General features: G+C 45.8%; 2 protein-coding genes across 15 annotated transcripts in view; one reads left to right on the top strand and one right to left on the bottom strand.

Annotated features, from left to right (window-relative positions):
• Positions 1–13,150, bottom strand: part of KIF9 (kinesin family member 9) — a 48,874-nt gene extending 35,724 nt beyond the window's left edge. For 6 of the 10 annotated variants that reach the window (XM_045862555.3, XM_064596912.1, XM_064596901.1 and 3 more), the window contains exons 1-7: positions 12,605–13,150; positions 11,829–12,069; positions 10,059–10,110; positions 7,904–8,001; positions 6,302–6,467; positions 4,233–4,339; positions 2,006–2,230 (exon numbers count right to left, since the gene is read on the bottom strand). In XM_045862555.3, coding sequence (XP_045718511.1) covers positions 2,006–2,230; positions 4,233–4,339; positions 6,302–6,467; positions 7,904–8,001; positions 10,059–10,110; positions 11,829–11,849 — 669 coding nt within the window. In that variant the 5' untranslated portion in view covers positions 11,850–12,069; positions 12,605–13,150. The remainder of the gene's footprint in view (positions 1–2,005; positions 2,231–4,232; positions 4,340–6,301; positions 6,468–7,903; positions 8,002–10,058; positions 10,111–11,828; positions 12,070–12,604) is intronic. The other 4 variants (XM_064596895.1, XM_064596916.1, XM_064596897.1 and 1 more) reach the window with 4 other exon arrangements.
• A 278-nt stretch (positions 13,151–13,428) lies between these two features.
• KLHL18 (kelch like family member 18) overlaps positions 13,429–24,688 on the top strand; it is a 51,951-nt gene continuing 40,691 nt past the window's right edge. For 2 of the 5 annotated variants that reach the window (XM_045862558.3, XM_045862557.3), the window contains exon 1: positions 13,429–13,610. In XM_045862558.3, coding sequence (XP_045718514.1) covers positions 13,482–13,610 — 129 coding nt within the window. In that variant the 5' untranslated portion in view covers positions 13,429–13,481. Of the gene's footprint in view, positions 13,611–19,862; positions 19,968–20,865; positions 21,095–24,688 lie in introns of all 5 variants that reach the window. The other 3 variants (XM_064596941.1, XM_054504806.2, XM_064596944.1) reach the window with 3 other exon arrangements.

The following is a 24,688-nucleotide window of genomic DNA, read 5'->3' as shown; positions in this document are numbered from 1 at the left end:
GAATACTCAGGATTCTGATAACCTGCTGTGGAAGTGTACCATTACGGAAAAGAGTTGGCATTGCCTAAGAAAACTTAAGACACACATACTCAATGACCCGTATTTGCAGCCCTAGAAAAATTCATGCTACGTGCACTAACAGATATACAAGAATGCTCCCAGTGGCACTGTCTGAAATATCCCCCGAATTAAGAAAACCCGAATGTCCATTAGTAGAAGAGTGGATAACTAACTTGTAGTATATTCACCCAACGTAATACAATGATGATGACAATGAAAAATATACAGCAAGAACGCAGATGCATTTCACATAAAAAGCAGATAAAAGGGAAACGTAATCAGACAGAATTCATCCTGCATGATTCCTTTCATATAAAAATTTCAAAAAAATTAAACTACGCTCACTGTTGGAGGAAACATGGGTGGTAATGCTACAAAGAAGACCGACGAAATGATCACAGGTCAGGAGAGTGGTTATTACTAAGGGTATGAATAAATATTTATTCATGATTAAAAAAACTCTTCCCAAACTTGGACCTTCTTTAACCTGAAGCCACCAAAAACCTCCAGCAAACATCACTAGTCACGGTGAAATGTTAGGAGCAACAAGAAGACAAGAATGCCCTACAGCTGCCTCCTGGGACGCTCTCTTCCCTGTAGATGCAAGGGCTCCAGGTGTAAAGCACCCCTGAGGACACCTAGGTGACTTTAAAAAAAAAAGTTTTATTGACACATAATTTAAATAGCATAAAATTCTCTGTTTTAAGCATACAATTCAGTAATTGCTTTTTACCAAATTTACAGGGTTGTGCAACCATCACCACAATCCTGTTTTAGAAATGTTGTGTAACTCCAAAAAGTTCCCTGGGCCCCTCTGCAACCATTTCCCACTCTTTCCTCTGGGCAACCAATAATCTGCTTTCTATCTCTAAAGATGGAGTCTACTGGGACATTTCAAATGAGTGGAATCATACAGTATGGATCTTTTGTGTTTCTTTTACTGAGCATTTTTTTGAGACTTGTCCATCTTGTAGCATATATCAGTAGTCCATTTCTTTTTATTGCTGAATAGTTCTCCATCATATGGATGTACATTTTGTTGATCCATTCACCAGGTGATGGATATTTTGGTTATTTCCAGTCTTTGGCTATTACGAATAATGCTGCTATAACATTTGCCTACAAGTCTTTGTGTGAACACATGCTTTCGTTTCTCTTGGGAAGACACCTAGGAATAGAATTGCTAGATCTTATGATAAAATTAGTGTTTAACTTTTTAGGAAACTGCCAAAATGGCTGCACCATTTTACATTTCAGCAACAACGTTTAAGAGTTCCAACGTATGGGCACCTGGGTGGCTCATTTGGTTAAGCATCTGCCTTTGGCTCAAGTCATGATCATAGGGTCCTGGGATCGAGCCCCGCATCCAGCTCCCTGCTCAGCAGAGAGCCTGCTTCTCCCTCTCCCTCTGCCCCTCCTCTCCTTCATGCTCACTCTCTCTCAAATAAATAAATAAATAAATAAAATCTTTAAAAAAAAAAGAGTTCCAACCTATATGACTTTTAAAAGAATAGCATACGCTGGGGGAATTTACAGATTTGTAAGAGCTCTTATATACTAAGGATGCTAATCCTTATTTTTTTCTATACTACAAATGCCCATGATTTCATGTTCACTGGAAAAAAAAGGACAATTTCAACTATGTTAAGAAAAAATTGCGTGGGAAAAAAAGACTGGAAATTAGCCAAAACATACATTACTGTTGCTGTATGTAGGAAACAGACGAGTGAATTCTTTTTTTGTTCCTGTATTTTTTCTTTACTATCTGAACTTGCTAATGAGCATATATAAATATTCATTCTGATTATCAAAGTAAGTAAAAAAAACTAAGGAGGGAGGGAGGAAAAGAAAAAAGGGAAGAAAGGAAGGGAAGGAAGGAAGGAGGGAGGTAGGGTAGAAGGAGAGAAGGAAGGAAGGAAAGGTCCCTTAGGCTTGGTCATCTCACCTCAAAAAGGAGGCTGAAGGCATCCTCCTCCTGACCTGTAAGGTGGACTGACAAGCCCTTAACGAAGACCCCTTGAGGGTTTTCCACAATGGTCAATGGTGTGACTGATGGTCCGACATAGGGCAGAGTGGACAGGAGATCAAAGAGACTCTCGTTGTAGATTTCCAGGTAGGAAACACGCACAGTGATGGCATGTGTGGGGCGTTCCTCGATCATCCTAAAAACCTAGATGAGGGATTGGACGTAGTCACGAAGAGAAAACTCCAATGACCAGCCAGTGTTAGGAGGGTTCTGACCTCAGCAGGGAATATCAAGAAGTACAATAAAAAAATATTTGTCCTGGGGCGCCTGGGTGGCTCAGATGGTTAAGTGTCTGCCTTCAGCTCAGGCCATGATCCCAGAGTCCTGGGATCAAGCCCCACATCGGGCTCCTGGCTCAGCGGGGAGCCTGCTTCTCCCTCTCCCTCTGCTTCTCCCCCTGCTCATGCTCTCTCTCTCTCTGTATCTCTGTGTCTCAAATGAATAAATAAAATCTTTAAAAAAAAATATTTGTCCTAAAAGAATTTACAGTCTAGCTGGCATGATGGTCATCATCATCAACAATCACTATTATTAGTCCATTGAATGATAATTATTATCATGTAGTTTTTTGAGGCCTGACTTAACAGATTGAACAGCCCCATGACATGATGAATGGAAAAGACTCTGGAGTGAAGATCCCTTATTTTATGGAGTCTCACGATATAGATGCCTCTTTCACATCAATTATTTAATTCCATTCTCACAACTCCCCTGTGATTGAAGCAAGGCAGGGGTAATGCCCACCTGTGGAAAGCTCCATGCAATGAAAAGTATTTGTCTATGATCACTCAGTTACAGAGAGAAGCCAAGCCCAAACTCAGCCTTCCCAGCTCCTAATACCCTCCCTGGTACTTAAAGGCAGGTGACTTTGGACTGGTCTTTTCCCCTCTCTTGACCTTAACTTTCTTAATTGTCAAATGGGCTGTGGGGATTGGGCTGGATGATCCCTGAGGTCCCCACTCTGCTCTAACAGTCTAGGTGGGTGCTGTCCAACATGGGGGACACTAGCCAAAGGAGGCTGCTGAGCACTTGAAATGTGGCTGACGCAAATATGAGGGGCAGAATTAAAAAAAATTTTTTTAATTGTAATTAATTTGAATTTAAATTTCAAAGCAGTCCTAAGTTCAGTTACTGGTAAACTTTTCAGTATGTTTGGAACAACTTGGGTTTATAAATCTACTTTTTCAACCGTAAATTTTATGAAATCTCAATACAGATCAAGTATTCCTGATGAGTATTTAGTGTCTAAATTTTGAAATGGCCCGTAAGTGTAAAATACACACTGCAAAGACTTGGTGTGAGAAAAATAATGTAAAATATCTCAAGAATTTTCATACTGACTACATGTGGACATTACATTTTGCATATACTGACATAAAATATATCATTAAAATCAACTTCGCCTGTTTTACTTTTCAACCTGTGGTTACTAGAAAACTCAAAATTGCATGTGTGGCTTCCATTTTGTTTCTACTGGGCAGCGCTGGACTCCACTACCGAAGTGGAAGATGCTGAGATCCTGAAGCTTTGACAGTGGGGCGTGAAGGAGATTGCTTCACCAGTTAGAGCATGGGTGGTTTATACACTAGAGGGTCCTCTCCATTCCTTATAGGACAGGGCTATAAAACCTCAAGATGCTTTTGGGGTAAAGCCCTTTACCTCCTACCTCCCAACAGAGGGTCCTCACAGAACTCCGAAGGAAGGCCCCTCTGTCCTATCTTCAGTCAGAGTTCCCAGACCCGCCCAGGGCTGACTCAGTCCTGAACACTCATGTTGTGCCTGCTTTTTCCCTTTGCTCTTTCTGGGGCTGTGGTGGTGGAAGAAGCCAGAGCAGGCCAGTGAGGAAGCTCTCTGAGAGTCCATATCCCCCTCATTAAAGCAAGGAAGGAACATAATGATTAGGACCTCCAAATCCTCAATTACAGGATCACAGCAGCAAGAAGCCAGTTGGCACGTCCTCACAAATGAAACTGGCTCTGCACGGGCTTGGGTCAGACTCTGAAACCCGAACTCCCGGTTTCCTGAGGCCTCTGCACCCCCACCCCCTCAACATATATCCTGTGTCCGGTAGCAGGCCTGGGGTCAGCAGCAGCTGTGGTAAGGGGGGGGACCCGTGAGACACCCCGCCTGTGGGCCCACTCTCTACCTGTTGTAGGGCACGAGGAAGGATCCCCCGGTGCTTGTAATTCTCAGTTGCCCCTGTCATGGTGTATGTCTTGCCGGCTCCTGTCTGCCCGTAACACATGATGGTACCTGCAAATATTTGGAAACACGTCTTGGTGATGTCCAGGAAAAGAGCTCCGAGGATAGCTCTCTTATCCCCCAGCATGCCTGGTGCCAATCTGGATCCTGGTGTGGAGGTGGCCATCAGGAGCAGCCATGGACATGAGGAATTCCTGCCACGGGGGGGGGGGGGGATGGGCGGGCAGGGAAACAGGGACATAAATGGTCTAAACACAGACCTCTGCTCTAAATCTGGCCCATGTAGTGCTCTATTGATCCCTGTGCCAAGAGAAGATCTCACCCTCAGGCTTCTGAGCAGAGCAGGGAATATGAGGGAACAGAGAAACTAGGAATTTTCCTAGACAGGTGAGGAGGGAGACAGGAACACTGAACTCCAGCCCTTCTTTTTTTAAAGATTTTATTTTATTTGTCAGAGAGAGAGCAGGAACACAAGCAGGGGGGAGGGGCAGAGGGAGAAGCAGACTCCCTGCTGAGCAAGGAGCCCATCCCAGGACCCTGGGATCATGACCTGAGCTGAAGGCAGATGCTTAACCGAATGAGCCACCCAGGTGCCCCTGAAATGAAAAATTAAGACATTCAGAATCCAGCACCACTGGCTGAACAGTCCTTTAGCAAAGTCATGAACTGCCAGAGTCTCAGGCGTAGGCCTCCCTGGAACTGGCCAGGCAGGAGGCAAGAAGAGCTTTCAAAATCCCCAGGAAGAAATGGGCGTGGAAAGGGCATTTCCTGTTAATGGTGAGAATTCTCTGTAGACTGCAAGTTCCCACAGGATCAAACAGGGCTGCTAGTTGGTCCCATGCCACTTTCAGAAACACCGCCATGACAGGTCCTGATCTAGTCCCACTGCCCTCTCCAGGACGACTTCGTCTGCACCTGTCACGTCTATGAGGTTTACCATCACCACCAGGCTCTTGAGCTCCGGATCGCATCTGCCCTTCCTCCTGGCTGGGCCAGCCTGAGCCATACCCATCCCAAACGCTGCTTCAGGGCAACGCTGGGCCGTGAAAATTGGTGTTTGCCTTCACCACACCAATGCTCTAGTTCCTGGGATTGGTAGGTTTTACACACGGGGCTCTAACTCAGCATGTGAGCCGAGGTCAGAAACAGTATCTACTAACACAAGTGTGTAGGAAGGAGTCACAGCGGCTGGCCCTCAGGGCCCATTTGTGATTCCACAGCACCCAGGGCCCAAGACTCTTAACCTCCCAGGCCTTCTTAGTTCCTCGTCTTCTACCTCTTCAAGGCCACATCCCCTCAGGGTCAATGAGGACCACGCCTATGTATCACAAGCAGGATACATTACAATGTGTGGGCGTCAATACTAAACAGACTTTTAAATAGAAGACCTAAAACTTGCAGACAGGGAGCATTCTAGTCACATGGGCGAAGTTTACAAAAACGGTGATAGATTCTTTCTACAGATTTTTAAATCTTCTTAAGATTTTCAAGCAATCTTAGACTGAACTAGTTTGTAAAACTTTCCCAGTAAAGCTGCTTTTAATTTGTTAAGACAATCAAACTCCACTCCATTTTTTCAAGCTATACGTAAATAACCCTATACTACAATAGGAAGGGTAGAATGATTTTGCTGGTAGAATGAACGGAAGTAGCTCCTAGCAGGTGGCCAAGACAAAAGTATTTGGACTCAGTCAAATTCATAAGGACATTATCTTCCAAGCTAGTATCTGAGAGATGTGAAACAGGATAATAGTTCATCCCCAGGACCTAGAGCCCCAGCCACTGAATCTTCCTATGAAGGTAGGATCCCAGAACTTTGGATCAAGTTATGCCCACAATATCACCAAGCAAATAATCGGTTTTCCACCATAAGAATATGGAGATAGACAAATTAGCAAACAGAAGTTAGCAGGAGAGGTTGTCTTTTCTTTCATTCACCATAAATTGCAACTCTTCCTCCAGGAAGGGTTCTGTGGGTTCTTGTGTAAAACAACTGACAATTAACTAAATTACCATTGTATCCATCGAGGGCTTGAGCAACCACATCCTTTGCAACTGTCTCATAAACTAAGTCCTGGGAGGCATTGTGGAGAACTCCATCCAGCTTGAACGACCAGTCTGTCTGCTTGTTATTGACAACTCCTCTCTGAAGATCTTTTTTTAAGTGAATATCAATGCTCTAGGAAGAGAGAGAGTTAGTGTTTAGGAAACTGGTATGAAAAACTCACTGCTAGCTGAGGCCTGACCTGGAGAAAATAGAGGAAGTGAACTTTAGGAAGAACAGGGACTCCCACCAATGGGCCAATATTCCAATGAATTCTTTGGGATGGGAGAAGGAAGCTCCTGCAGGGAGGCCACACAACCCTTCAGGTGGAAGGATCAGGAGACTGGAGCACTTACTAGTTTCAGGACTTGTCACCCTAGGTTACAGGGTGCTGTTTGTCTTGGTTCCCCCATCTATGATATGGGGTCAAGCACATTTATCATGTTTCTATTAAACAAGCTTTAGACATATTCACTAAGCACAGGAAGGCCTTGGATTAGGCCAGAGAGAGAGAACAGTGGGCTTCGTGACAGAGGCCTGGGCTTGAGCCACATCTCTTACATGCTATGGGCCATTCTGAGTAATGATGAAGAGCCACAGAGAAGGCTCTTCTTGACTTCTCATAGTTCCTCACTGGTATTACAGCAAATCAAGGGTGCCTACCCACTTGTAATCAGCATATTTTTAGATGAACAGATTTCTAAAAAAAAAAGTTAGATTTTTAGATCCCTCCACAGCAAAACACTATGGCAGCAGCTGGGTTAGGAACCCGTTGCATTAGGTCAATGGTAGATTCCAATCTTCATTATGGGGACTTCTGATGTAAAGAGCCTCTTACTGGAATTTTATCCTGGCTGCCCTAATCCAGGAACCAAGACACAGCCACATGCAGAAGAAGTAAGATCAAGAGAGGCTTGGTGCATTCACACATTAAACGCACGGCGCTTCTATGTTCGTTGAAACCATGCTCAGTGTGAGCTTTTTTCTGACTGCCAAGACTTGCAAAGCTTGGGGAGTTTGCTCTTGAATTCTTCCCTTAAAGAACGTCTCAGTGCTGCCCACAGTGGATTCACAGTTGTTTGCTGAATGAAAACACAGGACTCTCTCAACCTGTCCCAAGCCTGTCATGGGCTTCAGAAAGACTGTGAGGACAGTGGTAAAGGCATGGGGATGGATAAACCTTTCCAGTTCTCTCGATAAGAGTTTTTCCCATTGGTTTGGTAAGTTTAACAGTTATCAACTTAAGACATTCTACCTGGACCCCTGGGGAGATTATGTAACAGATCTGATCACCAGAAAGTTTTATGAGTGTGGACAAACGTCAGCTTTTCTATATCCGATACAAGGATGAAGGTTAAATGTATTAACCAAAAATTAAAAATGGGAGTTTTGAGAGTTTCCTCATCGAAAGCGATTCAGGGGGAGGGGTTTGGACTTGTTGGACTCTGGAGTCCATCTGAACTTTCGTCAATTCTATTTTGGTCCTTAAAGGCTATTTAGAAACAGGGTCACGCTGTAGCGAGTGGGGACAGAGAGGACCGGGCCGGTGAGGGCAAGCACGTTGCACTTACTTTATTGTCATCTCCGTATTTGATCATTTCGTGAGCAAAATCATCGGTGGGTTTGACGCGGACAAATGCATGAACTTTTTTTCTAGTGCCCATTCTAGCTAAAAAGAAGAAAATAGTGCAGCTTTCAGTAGTCGTCATCAGATGACAATTAGTGGGAAGGTGTCATTCATGAAGAAGATCAGAACAGCGTGACAGAGTCTGTGTTTTCCTATTCCACTGAGAGCCAGTCTTCCTTTTTACCCCCTAGCATGTCAGGGCTTTACCCACAGGACACAGCTCAACAAGTCCAGGGGCTGACTCATCGTTTTCCACCAATGGCCCCCTAAGAGACAGATACAAGGCAAAAAGAATGCTCCCTTGAGGGGCCTAATCTTAGATATGTTTCCTAAAAATGTTCTGTAACGGAGTCCACTTATGCTTTGCCTCATTCATTATATTTTCCTCTAAAATACTCAGGAAATGCATTGAAACTAATTTTCTTTTCTTCACTAACATACATTACTTCAGATGCAGCACCTCCTCCTCTACCTCCATTTGACAGACCAGAAAAATGATTCCCTAGAAGTATATTTAATCTAGCCCATAATCAAATGTTCTTTCTTCTCTGGCAGTCCATTGAGAGAAAAAGTAGACAGTCCTCAACCTCCTCTTCCTCTCTCAAACCTAACTATATTTTCTTTCAGGTAGACACACTTAAGTTTGTATTTCTTTATATATACTATCATGAATAATTACCATGTGTAACAAAATGTTAAAATAAACGTTTGGGGTAGCTAAAAAAAAAAACACCACCATCACCAACAAACAAACTCAAGCAAATTCAAGATGCTAGCTAGCAGAGATGCTACCAAAGGGACTGTTGCATTGAGGGGAGAGTTAATTAATCTCTTAGATCCTAACTGAAGTATTTTATAAAAAAAAAAATCAAGGGCACCTGGGTGGCTCAGTTGGTTAAGGGTCCAACTCTTGGTTTCAGCTCAGGTCATGATCTCAGGGTTGTGAGATCGAGCCCCACAACTGGCTCCACCCTCGGCGAGGAGTTTGCTTGGAATTCTTTCCCTTTCCCTCTGCTCCTCCCCCCACTCGCATGCTCTCTCTCTCTCCCAAATAAATAAAATCTTTAAATTTTTTTTTAAAAATTGAATTACACAACCAAATGATAACTAATAAATCTCCTATTTCATTGGAAATCAGTCTCATTGGCGAAATCACACGAGGCCCTCTCCTGAGAATGACTATGTAAAAATATTTAATACTAATTAGACAGAAAATTTGGGTTCCAGCATTGACATAGAGAAGCAAAGAGGGTTTTTAAGCAGAAGGAATGATTGTGCTTTTTTTTTTTTTTAAGATTTTATTTATTTATTTGACAGAGAAAGACACAGCGAGAGAGGGAACACAAACGGGGAGTGGGAGAGGGAGAAGCAGACTCCCCGCCGAGCAGGGAGCCCGATGCGGGACTTGATCCCGGGACTCCAGGACCATGACCTGAGCCGAAGGCAGTCGCTTAACCAACTGAGCCACCCAGGCACCGATTGTGCTATTTTTATTGCTTTGAGGGGAACTTAAAACTTAGCTCTTCAGGTGCCTCTTATATACTGATGACAAAGGATTAAATATTGAGAAAAAATGTCAAGAGCTCTAAGAAAAGCTAAGGAAAAATCAATCTCTAATCATCATCAATTACATTAAACCTAATTAAGTAATACTAGAAAACAAGATGAAAGTCTATGAAAATATATTAAACTTCATTGTTCGAAACTCTTAGGGAAATTAACATGATACAATTTTAAGTTGTTCAAAGAGGAAACATTTCTAACTTTACATGTAAGTTTTCCTAATATTGATCTAATATTTTTTCTTTCCTTCTTTTTCAAATAATGGGAACAATATCAACAAGTAGCCTATGGTCGTGTACTCCTAACACTGGGCTCTCACATTTCGATAATTTCACTTTTATGGAACTATGCATATAAAGAATGTTAAAAACTCATTTATAGAGTTCATGCTCCAAATGTACAAAACACACTTGGAATAGAGACAAGGCCCAAGGGTCTGGATGTGCGCTGCATGGTATGCTTCTCTTCTCACCTCCCTCTCAGGGTTAAACCATTTCAATAAGAAACGAGGCATTTGCCACTAAAATAACCTGTACCTTCATGGGGGAGGAAAGAGGAGTTGAAGCCAAAGAAATCCCCTGGGTATTTCTGAAAAACAAAACAAACAAACAAACAAAACACAAAAAACAACCAGCAAAGGAATCTGTTCAATTTATGAGGAGTTAGGGAAACATGAGACACATAGGGAACTGATTCAATTTCATATTCAAATTGGCAAATAGCAACAGCATGGTGGTTAAGGAAAAAATAGCTTGCTTGAGCTATTGCGAAGAACTCTAACAAATAAGCTGATACGAGGCTTAATATTCTTTAAAAACTAATTGTTAAGACCTTTACTGTAAAGAAAAAGTCATGCATGACAGGGATTTCTTCTCTGAATTACACGAGCTGAAGGCAGACGCTTAACGACTGAGCCACCCAGGCGCCCCTAATTATTTCACTTTTTTTTTTAAAGACTTTCATTTATTTATTTGAGAGAGAGCACTGAGGGAGAGTGGGAGGGAGAAGCAGACTCCCCACCCAGCAGAGAGCCTGATGTGGGGCTTGATCCCAGGACCCCAAGATCCTGACCCGAACCGAAGGCAGACGCCCAACCGAATCACCCAGGTGCCCCTAATTATTTCACTTTTTTTAAAAAGCACATTGAATAAAGAATATTAACCTTTTACATGTATTATCTAAGAGAGGTTCATTGAATGTTACCTGATAAAAAAGATTACAGATTTTGAAAATATTAATGTCCCTCTACATTTCTAAATACAACTTGCAATGATTTCCTATTACAATTATATTAACTGTCATCAATGGCATTAAGTATTGCTACAGAAGCAAAATAAATAGATAGGCCCTGCCCTTCGTTTACAATTTCAATGATGTCGACAAATGGAACTCTAACCCGTTACAAGGCCTTCAGATGTCAAATCAAATAAGCAAACATGTCACTCTCATATTTGCCTACTGTAGACCTGTGTCCACTTGCTACATTCCTCAAGTAATTATTTCATGGAAGTCTTTTCCCAGCCCCTAGGGGACAATCCAGACCTTTTAATTTTTAGAAAATGGATCTGAAAGGTGATCAGGGGTAATGGCTTATCCAACTTCGGTCCTAAAATTTTTGTCTGCAAAATTGAGCTCAAGAGATACAAAGCCACAGATGGCTCTAACATGGATCCCAAATTGAGGAAACTGAAGAGAAAAATCTCAACTTCACGTTCACTTTGATCTAGGCTATTGGGGAGTGGAGAGTGGAGGAAGGTGTGTTTTGACACAAGCAAACTTACCCTCAATCTCTAAAGCTCTGGGAACCATTGCTCACACCAGTCTGAGGGCCCAGCCTCCGGCCCTGGGTGCCCTCTGAATGGAACCAGCCCAGGTGGCAGGTGCTCAGGCCTCCCTCCTGGAAGCCCCACCCACCCAGCACAAGAACAGCATAGGAAAGCCCAAGCATGCCCTCCCCTCAGACTGGGGCCTGCAACTTGCCAACATGCACATGCGCCTGCAGTCCCCCGATCTTCCCAAGGCCCGCCCCATACTCACATCCACGGCTCCAAGTATGCCAGGACCTACACCCACCTAAGGCAAGCCTTCTCTATTTTTTTTTTTATTTAAGATTTTATTTTTTTAAGTAATCTCTACACCCAACATGGGGCTTGAACTTCCAACCCCGAGATCGAGTCGCATGCTCTAAGGACTGAGCCAGCCAGGCCCCCCGCAAGCCTTCTCTCTTAACTCCTCCTGTAAGGCACTATTCAGCAGGCACTCAACACCCAGATATTTAGAGAGACCCCATGCCATCTTGCACTTACTGAAATAATGCTTGTTATCATTCTTACGCTGCATCATTTGAGTGGGTTTCTGCTCCCAAATTAAATTACAAGTTGCTTGAGGGATTGAACTGTGCTTTATCTCTTTTGAATCCCCCCTCAGTGTCCAGAACAGTGCCCAGCACAGAGCAGGAACTCAAGAAATGGTGGTTGGTAGTGATGGTCATGGCTGGAAGTCAGAGGACAGCTGAATCTCCAAATGTGGGTCCATCTTCCGTCACTACTGAGAGAGTCCCAAGGGGCATATGTCACTCCCCTCCCACACCACCTCCAATCCCTGAGCCCACAGCCCTTCCAGGAGGACACCTAGTTTTCAGGCACCAGTTGCAAGAAGCCATATTCAGCCCCTCATCATGCCCCCTTTTTTAGCAGTGTTTTTTCCCGCGTCACTACTATATGGGGAATGCTCCTTTCTCATGGGCACCACCCTTAGATAGTTCTGGTGTAAATAAGTGAACCTCTGAGTGGTCACCAGGAGACCTCTCTGAAAGGCACGTGGTTTCCTTATTTATTTTAAGGGTGGAAATGAAAAGAACTGCTACCAAGCACCCCTGAAGGCTGGATAAAAGGAGAGGGAGCGTCTGCTGGGACGAGTCCCTAGCTTCCAGCGCTCCTGCCCAGACCAGGAGCTCTCATACGGAACCCTCATAGTTATCAGAGCGGCGGCAGCATATGAACCCCAAAACAACAGGGTCCAAACGCACCAGGCCTCGATTCCAGGCAGAACTGGCTTTCTCCCCTTTCCTCACCCAACATACCGGACCCCTTTGTGGATTGTGGGAGGCAGTTGGCCTTGGGACCATTCCTGTCCCTCTCTGGAGCGGTTTCCTCATCTGTAAAGCGAGCGGGTCGACCTGGCGATCCTGAAGCCCCCTCCAGTTCGAAAACTGTCCAGACCTCTGGTTCCCCACTTCGGGCCCTCTCAACCTAGGCAGCGACGCAGAGCCCTCGTGCGGCCAGGGAACGTTAGATTCAAAGACCCTAAGTCGCAGCCAGCCGGAAAGGGTCCCCACGATGCGGCGCCCTCTCCTCCGCTCGGGTTTCACAGATCAGCGAGCTAAGCCGGGGGACTCCCGGGTGGAGCGGTGTTCGGATCCTAGTCGCTGCCCGCCCCTCTCGAGCCTTGCTTCTCCTCACCCGGGCGAAGCGTGGCCCCTGTTCACCGCCCCGGAGGCAGTGGCCCTCCCGCCGCCTTCCGCTGCCTGCGCAGCGACTGCAAGCCCGCACTCGCCGCTGCAGAACTGTGTACATAGCCGCCATGGCAACGGGCCGTTTCCGCAGATCCCGGAAGTATCGGGGTAGTGGCGGAAATGAAGTCCGCGGCCTGGGTCGAGAAACGATTAAGGCCAGGGCCGAATCGGGAAGACGGGAGATGGGACCGGTTAATCTAGAAAGACCGCGGCAGCTGCACGCACGAAAGCACGGTCGGGACGGCGAGGGAACGAAGGCTAAGCTCGCACCAGGAAACGGGGCAGCGGGGCTTCCGGCGCAGAGCAGCCTGAGACTACGGCAGCCGCGCAGGCCCGTCTGCTTCCAGCCCCGCGCTCCGGGCGGCGGACCGCGCGGGCCCTCGCCCCGCCCTGTTTAATATCGAGCCGGCCGGCCAGGCCTGCGCAGTCGCGGTGGCCGGGGAAGATGGTGGAGGACGGCGCGGAGGAGCTGGAGGACCTGGTGCACTTCTCCGTGTCCGAGTTGCCTAGTCGCGGCTACGGCGTCATGGAGGAGATCCGGCGGCAAGGCAAGCTGTGCGACGTGACGCTCAAGGTACCGAGGGCTGGGCAGCGTGGGACTGAGGGATAAGGAACCGAGTGGGGAGGAAAGAAGGGCGGGGGGTAGGGGAAGAGAGGTCTAGCGGGCAGAGCGGCGGGGCAAGGGGGTTGGAGGGAGACCGAGCAGGGGAGAGAGAGTTGCGGAGTGGGAGAGGGGAATTGGGGCTGAGTGGGGAGACGGACAGGGACAGCTTCTCAGCCCTTAGAAGGACAGGCTGAGAGGAGCGCGGCTGAGGCCCTCGGGGTGGGAGACATTGGGGTGCCCGCCTCCCTGTTCTGTCACACAGACGGGAGAAAATGGACTTGCAACCCCTCTGGAGAGGAGGGGGCGGTGGCCGCCTCTACATTCCGATGGGCACCAGTGAAGCACCCTCTCTTGTCACCGTAGACATTTCTTTGTGCCCCTCGAAGTTAGCTGTGCCGTCGTAAGGCGCAGGCTTCTTCTTAGGAGTCATTGCTTGCCCTTGATGGTTAGATTACTACCTTGTTTCTTAAGAGCTTTTAAAATCGGATCTGGATATCTTTTGAGGTGGGCATTTACTCTGCCCCCCACTGGAAGGTGCGCCACCACCACCACCTCCACAAAGGTCTCGGAGGATGGATTGGGTCTTCGTGGGGAGGAGAGGGATTCCTTAACCACCTGTTCCCTACTGGCATCCTGGGCCCAAGAGCCAGGCTTCCTCCCGTGCACTGCATCCGTTCCTGCTGGAGAGGCATGCTGTGCTGCTCCTTGGCCTAAATCCTGAGCCCTCTGGAGCCCTCCACGTGGGAAGGTGCTGCTGTGAATTGTGTTCCCTGTTGGGCTTTGGCTGGAAGGCTCTCAGCATCTGTGGAGGACCACATGAAATATATATACACATGCAGAGATCTTTTCGCCCTGCTTGTTTTCTGCAGAATTAAGGAAACTTTTCTTCTTCCCGTATTTGAGTCTGACCTCTGGAGACAGGAGAGTAGAATGCTTAAGTGTGTGGAGATGGAAGGATTTGGATTAAAATCCTAGTGATAACCTTGGGCAAGTTTCTTAATCTCTCTAAGCTTCAGGTTTCCAAATTTAAAAACGGGGATGATTTCTAATTCTCAGTATTAGTGTGAGGATTCAGTGAGAAAATTTGTAGTATTCTTTGCATGATGCCTGGCTTAAGTTTTTCATTCTCCGAAGGAGGTTGGTCTTCTAGGAGAGGAGTGAGGTGGCCTGAGAGGAAAAGGGCCTTCAGCGGGGAACCAAGGGGTTTGAGAAAAATGAGCTGGACTAAAGGAGGCAGAGGAAGTAAATATAAATGAGAGATTTTTGTCCATGGTGATAACATGGTAGAAGATGTTGCGGCTACTAGAGGTTTGTAAGCAGAAGAATGATCTGGTTGTGGCAGTAACACTTGGAGTGAGTAGAGACTGGTGAAAAGCAGTAATAGGGGAGAATTTGGGGGTTAAGATTTAGGCTGTAAGGGTGAGCCAGGGAAAGCTTGTGAGACAGAGAAGCAAAAAGGGTATGATAGAGGGGGATGGTTACAGATATTTCCTACATAGATTGAAGCAGTGTGTTTTGCCTATGCATTTAATGCAAATACAGAATATAACAACCCTTTAGCATAACAATGCTTGTATGATTTTTTTTTTTCCATTACACTGCTTTTTGTTCATTCAAAGGGACAAGAAAATTATCAGAGGTAGTTCCAACTGAGAGTGTCTGTCTAAATTGCTGTGTTTTAAGCATCTGGGACATAAGGACTGGTATAAAGGGACAGGTAGAGCTGGACAGGACCTAGAGAGCGTTTGCTTCATTGGTTTTCTAACTCTTCTGTACAGCCTGAGGAGTAGCTCATGGCAGTGTGATGGTGGGGGCCAGGGAGAGGCCAAACAAACCAGGCTGTCCTTCATTTCACCCCCCTTCACTAGAGCTGCTCTGTGAAATCTGTTTTGGTCTCTCTCTCTCTCTTTCTCTCAGGATAGAGTCTTTCCTGAAACTTCTGATGTTTCCGAACTGTCTTCCAAATAAATAGGTACTGAAAAGTCAGTTGGAAGCTCTTTGGTGTGGGATGGATTTATTGACTAGTGGGCTAGGGCAGTGCTTCTCAGTCTTTACCAAGTATTAGAATCACCTGGTGGCCTGTTCACACACTGGTTGATGGACCTCACTCCAGAATTTTTTATTCAGTACGTCTGGCATGGGCCTGAGAATTTACATTTCTGACAAATTCCCCAGTAATGCTACTCCTGGCCTGGGGCCACATTCTGAGAGCCAAAACTGTAGGGTGATGGACCTGCCCTTTTCAATGCGGTATGTTCAGAGTCCATGGACCTTCATTCAGGCTTCTGCCTGAGTGGAATAAGATTGGTTGTTATCATTCTAGGAACCTTATGATGGGAGGGGACTGGGGCTCTTGCTTCTGTATGCAGACTTTCATTTAATCCCCTGAATGGTGCCACTTCCTTGTCTTCAGTGGTTGGTTCCCTGGTTGCCCAAGTCTAGAGTCTCTAGTTCATCCTGTCCAGATGATAAACCTCCAGTCTTCTGCTGGGGTACTGACCAGTACTGCCTGACTTCAGCCTTCCTTATGCTCACACCTTCAGAGGAAACCTGAGTCTCCAACAGTTGAGGTTTGGAAGGGCCTCTGAAGTGGCTTGTCATGTGCAGCACTCAGTGTTCTCCATCGAAGTCCGTCACTACTCATCTTCCAAAGTTTGGTGATATTTTTGATCTGCTCTCTTTGTTTCTGCTTCTTTTTCCTTGGGAGCTTTGCTGTTCCTTAATTGTCAGTTTGAGAGGTGGTATAGCATAGACTCAAGCCAGACTGCCTGGGTTGGAATCCTGGTTCTGCCACTTATTAGCTGTGGAAACTTAGTTAAATGCTTAAGAGTTCCTTAAACGCTGGGGACTCAGTTCCTTCATCTGTAAGATGGGCATCATCACCTCCCTAATAAGAATGTTAGGGATTCCATTAGTTAATGCACTTAAAACAATCATGTAGTAAATGCTCAGTCGCAGCAGATATTTATGAATAATAACGATGGGGTTTCTAGAGAGAGGAGAAATAAATGGGTATGTTCAACCTGCCATTTTAAATTTGTTTTAGCTTCTGATGAATTCTGGATGATTTTATCTAAACATAATGTTCATTGTCTTAAAAGAGTTTGCAGACCACTGCTCTGCTTCAGTAACCTGCATTTTACAGATGAGAACCCAAGCCCAGAGGAAGGGATTTGTTCAAAGTCACAGATGGAGTTAGGTGGGGCTAGGACTAGAGACTGGACTCCTGGTCTCTGTTCTCCTGCTCAAATGTTCTTTCATGCTCTCCTGTGGCCTCTTCTATCACTGGGAGTGACGGAACTGATTCCAGCTGCTACCGTGTGAATTAATCTATTTCAGGTCAGTTGTACTCATCCTTAACAACAGATCATCTTTTCTGTCTTCCCGAGCTTTAGGGAGTGTGTGAAAGTTAGCGTTAGCAGGTATGACGCATTCTCAAAATTCACTGCCAACTCTTAAACCTTACTTAATTTTGTTTTTGGAAATATTTGAAATTTAAATTCCTTGGGCACCTGTTGGATAATTAAGAAGAGGCAGAACAGAAAGGGTAATAATACTGGATTTTAAAAATCACATTCTATGTCTATGTTGACTTGAACCTTTTTTTAAAAACTGAAAATGAACCCTCTCCCCAGAAAAATGCACATACTTAACATACATGCAAAATTTTGTGTTCAGTCTTAAGAGCAATTCCTAAGGCCCGTCTCTGGTTCATGGGTTATGCATCCAGCTGAGTATCTTTTTCCTATCAGAAAAAGCCCATGGTCCGTCTACATGACAAATCATTTTTATCTTAAAGGTTAGGAGGATAGCAGTGCAAGACTTCTTGGCAACCTATAGCATCAGGCTTGGTCTGGGCAGAGAGGTTTGCATCCCTTGTGGTTCTCATCCTCTCTTCTCATCAGCCGGTTTCCTCTCCTTTCCTCTGAACTACCAGTTGCCCAGTGCTCAGGCCGCATCTATCAGGTTCACGGGGTCCAGCGAGTTAGGCAGACTCCCCAGATTCAATAAGTGTTCACCACAGTTTGTTATTTATAAGATCTAGACCCACCACTTCAACATTTTTCTATTCTCCCCTCACCTCACATTCTCCTTTTTCTTTATTTGTGAGAGAAGAATGGGGTCACCAAACCTGCATATTATTCACTGACCCATAAGCTTAGCAGAGGAGCTTCCTACTCTCTCTCTGTTATGCAAACACTAATGAACTTCATCGATTTGCTGGCATCGGCCTTCTAGCATTTTCCCAAGGCCTCTGCTAAGATTTTGAACCCAGATCTGAGAACTTATCCTCCAGAAGGAAATGTCTTTTCCATGGGTAAAAGGCACAGTGTTAGAATATTTCCTTGTGACCCACTAAATCCGGGTAGACAATCCTCATTGAAACTGGCTTCAGGAGCCACACATTTGAGTCTAGAATCTTGCCTCATTTGCTCTCACACTGATTTGGTGACGAAAGAGTGTGTGGAAAAGGATATCAGGAAGTGAAGTACGGACTTCCTGGTGCATGCCATTTTTATGTTCTGTGTGGTGTAGTGAGTTACACAGGTATAATTATAGAGCTGGGAGACTCCTGTGAAAAGGAGCCATAGAGGTCCTCTATCAAAGCCATTCATTTTAAAGATTAAAAAACCCTGAGGCTTAGAGATATTAAGGGATTGCCCAAGGCACAAAGCTATATCATCTGGGATCCAGCATAGCTGTTTGTTGGTGGAAGGAATGCTTTTGCATCCTCTGTCCGATTACTCACCTGCCCTGCTGATGTTATGAAGCAGAGCAGGGAACACAAGCCATCTGCAGTGTCATTTTCGAGCATAGAGGACAGCGATGTGTATGTCCAGATGCAACACCATTGCTCTATTTCAGGAGAGAAGAAAGATGCAGACTTTATTGGCTAGTCTTTTGCACAATTGAATTCTGGACTCTCTTGATTTTGAAATGGCACCGCATTGGAAAACTTGTGTTTCTGAATAGTGTTCATTCCCTGGTGTTTTCTACTGACTCTTCCCAGGCGTTTGTGTTCATTTCCAGCCTTGCGTCTTTTTAGTGAACAGTTAGAACCGAGAAGAAGAATGTGCACCTTGACAGGAGCACTTAGGATATGAATTCATATTCATCGAAAAGTCAGTTTTGCTCTTTCTTTCTCAAGTTATGTTGTGGGTCGTGCTGTTACATTCGGACACCAATCAGAGGATGAGAGAGCTTGCTGCTGCCTGATGTGTGGGTAGGGAAAGGGAGTTGGAGGCATCCTGGAAAATCAGTTGCCACCCAGGCAGCATTCATGGGGTTCACCCTGAGGCTTCTGCGTGAATATAAGAAGCCTGTATTCGGGGATATTTCTCACGGCAGGCGGTTCCTTTATTGTTTTGTACATGAGACTCCATTGTTTGCCCCTTGGCCACACCTGGTTCAACTTAGAGGCTGGTGATGGAAAATGAGATCACGTTTTTCTAAAGGTGTGTTCCTAGCCCCTTCTACATTGCAAGCCTGGCATCTCCTGCCCTACTTTTGATTTGTCGAGTGTCGGCATTCCTGTTGCCTCTTTGGTACAGAGCCAGCCAGTTTCCCCACAGTTTAGGAAGGCCTCTTCCACGTGAACAGCTGACCACATCAGCACTCGTTTCCAGCTGGGGAGAAGAGAATGAACCAAGATGTGTGAACCAGGAGTTGGCAAGCATTTTCCGTAAAGAGTCAGATAGTAAATACCGTAGGATTTGTGGGTCGTACAGTTTCAGTTGTAACTGCTCAGCTCGGATGTTGTGGCACCAGAGCAGCCGTACGTAACACATACATGAATCGGTATGGCTTTGTCCCATTAAAACTTGATCCACAAAAACAGGTGTAGGCCAAACCCGTTGGCTCTGGCTGGCGGACTCCTGTTGTATAGTGATATGGCCTCTGTCAAGTTTAAGGCTTTTGAAGTAGGTTACACTTGCTTTATGGCCCCAGCATACGCTTCTGTCGTTCCAGCACAGTATCTAGCAGTTGGAAGCATCTCTCGTTAAAGAGTACAGATGAACCAGAAGTGAAGAACTGTCTTTTTCCAGCTCACTGCAGGTGATCATGGGACTATCCTGGTTGGTGACTGTGAATAACTGACACAGGAGAAGTTACTGCTAAATTTTGCATCTCATCTTTAGAAGTCTTGTAGCTCTGCTGGAGCTTGAAGCAGACTGTTTCCAAAGCATTAACTAAAGACACCATGCTCCCTTTCTGTCTCAGTTGAAGCTGAGGATGCTTAGCTGCTTGCAGAATGGCAGGCCAGAGGAGACCGTGTTGGCTCCTGTGTTCCAGTGGACCTGACCGGCTGTGTTCAGGGCCGTGAAGGTAAGGGCCAGAGTTGGGGCTTCTGGCAGGCAAAGTAGAGAGTTCACATATGGCCCAGTATGTCTGGGCAGAGTATGCTGCATATCTGATCAGAATACAAAAATGCTTTTCAAAAAATGAGCTCAAGAATAGGAATTTTATCTATTCACAGCAGAATTACTCACCATAGCCAAAAGGTAGAAGTAACCCAAGCTGTACCGACTACGGACAGTTGACTGGATAAACAAAATGTACTCCCATTTTGTTGAAATGCATACATTGGAATATTATGCAGCCTTAAACATGAAATCCGGGGTGCCTCGCTGGCTCAGTCAGTAGAGGGGCACCGGCCTTGATCTCAGGATCATGAGTTTGAACCGCATGTTGGGTGTGGAGCCCACTTGATTGAAAAAAAAAATGAAAGAAATTCTGACATCTGCTACAACGTGGATGAACCTTAAAGACTTTATGCTGAGTGAAATAAGCCAGTCATAAAGGGACAGACACTCTATGAGTCCACTTAAAGAAAGTAACCAGAGTACACAAAGGAAGTAGAATGGTGGTTGCTCAGGGACTGGGAGGAGGAGGGAATGGAGAGTTAGTGTTTAATGGGGACAGAGTTTTAGTTTGTGAAGATGAAAAAGTTCTGGAGACAGATGGTGGGGATGGTTGCGCAACAGTGTGAATGTACTTGATGCCGCTGAACTATATGCTGGAAAATGGGTAAAATGGTAAATTTATGTTAAGTATATGTTACCACAATTTTTTAAAGAGCTAATCTCAAGATGGGCAAGTGAGATTGCTTATAGTGCTCGGATTGCAGAGACCCTAAAAACAGAAGCTGGTTCTGTGTCCAAACCCACTGATGAAAAACATGGGATACTAAGGAGTAATCGTCCCTGTTCTCTCGCTTTTGTAGTGCGCTGCCTCAGCTCTTGAGAGCCAGATGTCATCAGCTCAGCCCTGTAGCCACACTTCCAATGGTCACTTAAAAGGAATCGATTTCTAAGAGATACATATTTAAGTGATGCACACATGTCGTAAGCTTATTTTTCCTGTGCTGATTTGTAAAGTCTAAGTGTCCCATAACCTTGACAGAGCTATCCTGAGGACCAGCAAAACACTGCTGACATGTCTTCCAAGCAAAGGTTTGTTGACATACTCTATAAATTACAAATGGCTTTCAAATCTATGTTTGTTTTGCTTATTTTGCTCCTAAATACTAGACCTGCATTTCATTTGTCCTGTTGATCCTCATGCTAATTTATGTCTCAAATGAAGGCTCTTTCCCTCCTAAGCCATGGCTGCCTTTTTTCACTTTGTGTATGGATGGCACACCATCCATGTAGTCAGGATTGAAACTCTGGAATCGGCTTTGGCTCGTCCTGTCTCTTTTCTGTGTGTTTTGTGGCATTAATCACAATGACAATGACATAATTATTTAGAGTATCATAACTCCATGAGAGCAGGGGCTGTGACTGAATTATTCATTGACATGTCTATATAACAGGCCCTTAGTAAACCACTGTTCTAATTCAGATCCTCTTCATCTTTTCCCTAACCCAGGATTTCTTAAGTAGCGTATTGAGAGAATTCTTACAGACACTGTAGGGGGTGGTCCTCGTGCAGCTACCGGACTGTTTTTCCCCAGGCTCTGGTCTGATCCTGTAGTTCTCCGGCTCTGAATGGCTTCCCATTTCATTGTCATTCCCCCAGGGTACTCAGCAGATAGGTCAGCACCTTCCATGTGCCAAGCACTGTTCCACGTGCTGGGCACACGGCTGTGAGCAGGATAGGCAACGCCTCTGAGCGTGAGCTTCCGTTGTGGTGGGGGATAGAGTAGCAGACAATAAACAAATACAGATAAAATGTCCAGTGATGATTAGTGCCATGAAAAAAAATAAAGCAGGATAAGGAGACTTAGAGTGTTATTTTTGTTAGAGGGACCAGAACCAGCCTCTCTGAGTAGAGATCTGAATGAAATGAGGGAACGACCCATGAGCATATCTGAGGGAAAGTGTTATAGGTAGAGGGAATAGTGAGCACAGAACCCTGAGGCAGGAGCATACTTGGTGTTTTGGGAAGCATCAGGCAGCTGATGTGATAGGAGCCAAGTGACCTGGGAGAAAAGTGGAAGGACATGAGGTTGAAGAGGTAGACCCCCAGGCCCAGCACAGTTCCTTGTGTGGCTCAGTGAATACTTGTTGAATTGAATAAGTGAATGAACGAATGAAGCTAGACAGTCATTACTCATTTATTTGTTTATGAGTGAAAAATCAGAGCAGGTGCTTGAGGCATAACATAAGAAAGGTAGGGTGCATTTTCCGGTGTTCGTGAAGAGAACACAGAATTTCTTTTTTTTTTTTTAAGATTTTATTTATTTATTTGACAGAGAGAGAGATAGCGAGAGCAGGAACACAAGCAGGGGGAGTGGGAGAGGGAGAAGCAGGCTTCCCGCCGAGCAGGGAGCCCAATGTGGGACTCGATCCCAGGACCCTGGGATCATGACCTGAGCCGAAGGCAGATGCTTAACGACTGAGCCACCCAGGCGCCCGAGAACACAGAATTTCACCTGGACTTTTCACAGGAGACATGGTGCTAATAGCCAGAGCTAGAGAGACCAGTTCTGGCTTGTTCTTGAAGTCACTTCTGTTTGCACCACAGAGAAAATCAGAGGTGAGAGACTTGCCAGGCGAGCAGGAAATAGACCAGGGCTGCTCAACTCTTGGTAGTTTAAAAGGTGCTCCTACTCATATTTGGGATAGCTTGTCATATTTCCCCTGCCCATAGGCTGTCCCTTTAAGTGGGCAGGACATCTGGAGAGAGCCGCCGGGCAGTAGGTGGCTGGGTGGTAGGTGGCTCGAGCGCTGGAGCGGGGGACTGGTTTTCGGAAGGATTAAAGGAAAGGCTGCTGATTTAACTGCATCTCTGATTATTCTAAGCTGCTTGCAGAAATCCGTCACTGCGTCACTGCATCTGTGAGATGTAAGAGAGAGAAGCTTAAGCATGTCCTCTTGGTGCTGACCGCCACTCCTGGTTGACTTTTCTAGGACCGCAGGCCGTGTTCTTGATATTCAGGATCCTCCAGACTGGGCCCCCTCTCTGTTCTCCCCTAGTTGCCTAGAGGCTCCTCCTGCTGGCTGTGTCTTCATGACGTGTCGTCTCCAACTTCTGAGCCGTGGCTCTAGCATTGCTCTGGCTTGGAGCATCGCTCACCTGTGTCAGCAATCTTTTTTTTTTTTTTTTAAGATTTTGTTTCTTGGGGCGCCTGGGTGGCTCAGTCGTTAAGCGTCTGCCTTCGGCTCAGGTCATGATCCCAGGGTCCTGGGATCGAGTCCCACATTGGGCTCCCTGCTCGGCGGGAAGCCTGCTTCTCCCTCTCCCACTCCCCCTGCTGTGTTCCTGCTCTCGCTATCTCTCTCTCTGTCAAAAAAATAAATAAAATCTTAAAAAAAAAAAAAAAGATTTTGTTTCTTTATTTGACAGAGAGAGACCGCGAGAGAGGGAACACAAGCAGCGGGAGTGGGAGAGGGAGAGCAGGCTTCCCGCTGAGCAGGGAGCCCGATGCGGGGCTCGATCCCAGGACCCTGGGATCATGACCTGAGCCGAAGGCAGACGCTCAACGACTGAGCCACCCAGGTGCCCCTGTGCCAGCAATCTTACCCGTGCTCCAAGGCTCCTTTCACATCTACTTTTTTCTCAGGGGGAAAGAAGTGGCCAGACACTCCTTCCTCTGTTCTCCTGAGGCACTTTGCATTGTGTCTGTTCAGCATTGTCTTGTGGTCGCACGCTGCATGCCTGTCTGTTTCTAGGAAGCACAGACCCGAGCCATCTTCTTTCTTTGGCCCTGCCCTCTTATGGTGGGGGCGGGTGTGTGAAATCCCTAGGAGTCTTCTCATATCCTTTCAGGTGCACTCAATCTTTGCCTCTTCCTTTGGACCTTAATCCCTCGTTACTTAGTATTGTCCGTGTCACCTGAGAGCCCATTTGGAATGCAGACTCTCTGGCCCCACGTCAGACCTACTGAACCAGAATCTGGTGACTCTTCCACCCTCTGCACACGAAGATTTGAGAAGCATTGCCTTCACACTTTGCACCCACTCCCGTTACCGTACTGAACACAGTGTAGATGTGCCTGCGTGATCACTCTTCCTGTCCAGATGTGGAGCTCCTGCGGCCTGTGAGGCATCTATTATCCAGCACAGTTCTTGGCATGTTTCAGGTGCTCAAAAATGTTGGCTGTATTACCCAAAAGGGCCCCTGGTATTATGTTTGAGATGCTCCTTCAGTCAGCCTGTTAATGAAGTGCATAACTGCATGGAGCTTTGCTAGGTACAGGAGGCAGCCTGCTGTGGAGTGGGCATCGACCCCGTCTTTGGCATTTAAAGATCAATCGATGGGGGAGAGAGATGCACATAATTAATTATGAGACGGGCAGGGTGTGACACATTCTGTAACTGCACAGCTATTACCGGAGGCCTAAGGGAACACCAAAGGAATGGCAGTTATTTCCAGTTCACAGGATCTGTGATGGTTTCGTGCAGAGGATGGTGTCTGATTGGTGCCTTGAAGGATGAATAGGACTTTGATAAACAGACACCGTGGGAGGAGGCATTCCAGGCTGGGGAGAGCCAGTTCAAGGGCTCAGGCATGAAACTGTACACACAGGATGTTTCTTGAACAAGTAAGAGATTGAGATGGAAGGTATGATTGGGGAGGTGGGTGAGTATAGACTGAACTTG

Source organism: Mirounga angustirostris, unplaced genomic scaffold, assembly GCF_029215605.1.
Source record: "Mirounga angustirostris isolate CCGP_5_RB_7025 unplaced genomic scaffold, mMirAng1.0.hap1 SCAF_1, whole genome shotgun sequence".
Lineage (NCBI taxonomy): Eukaryota > Metazoa > Chordata > Mammalia > Carnivora > Phocidae > Mirounga > Mirounga angustirostris.
Note: the sequence above shows the minus strand (reverse complement) of the source record. Positions and strands in the feature narration are given on the sequence as shown.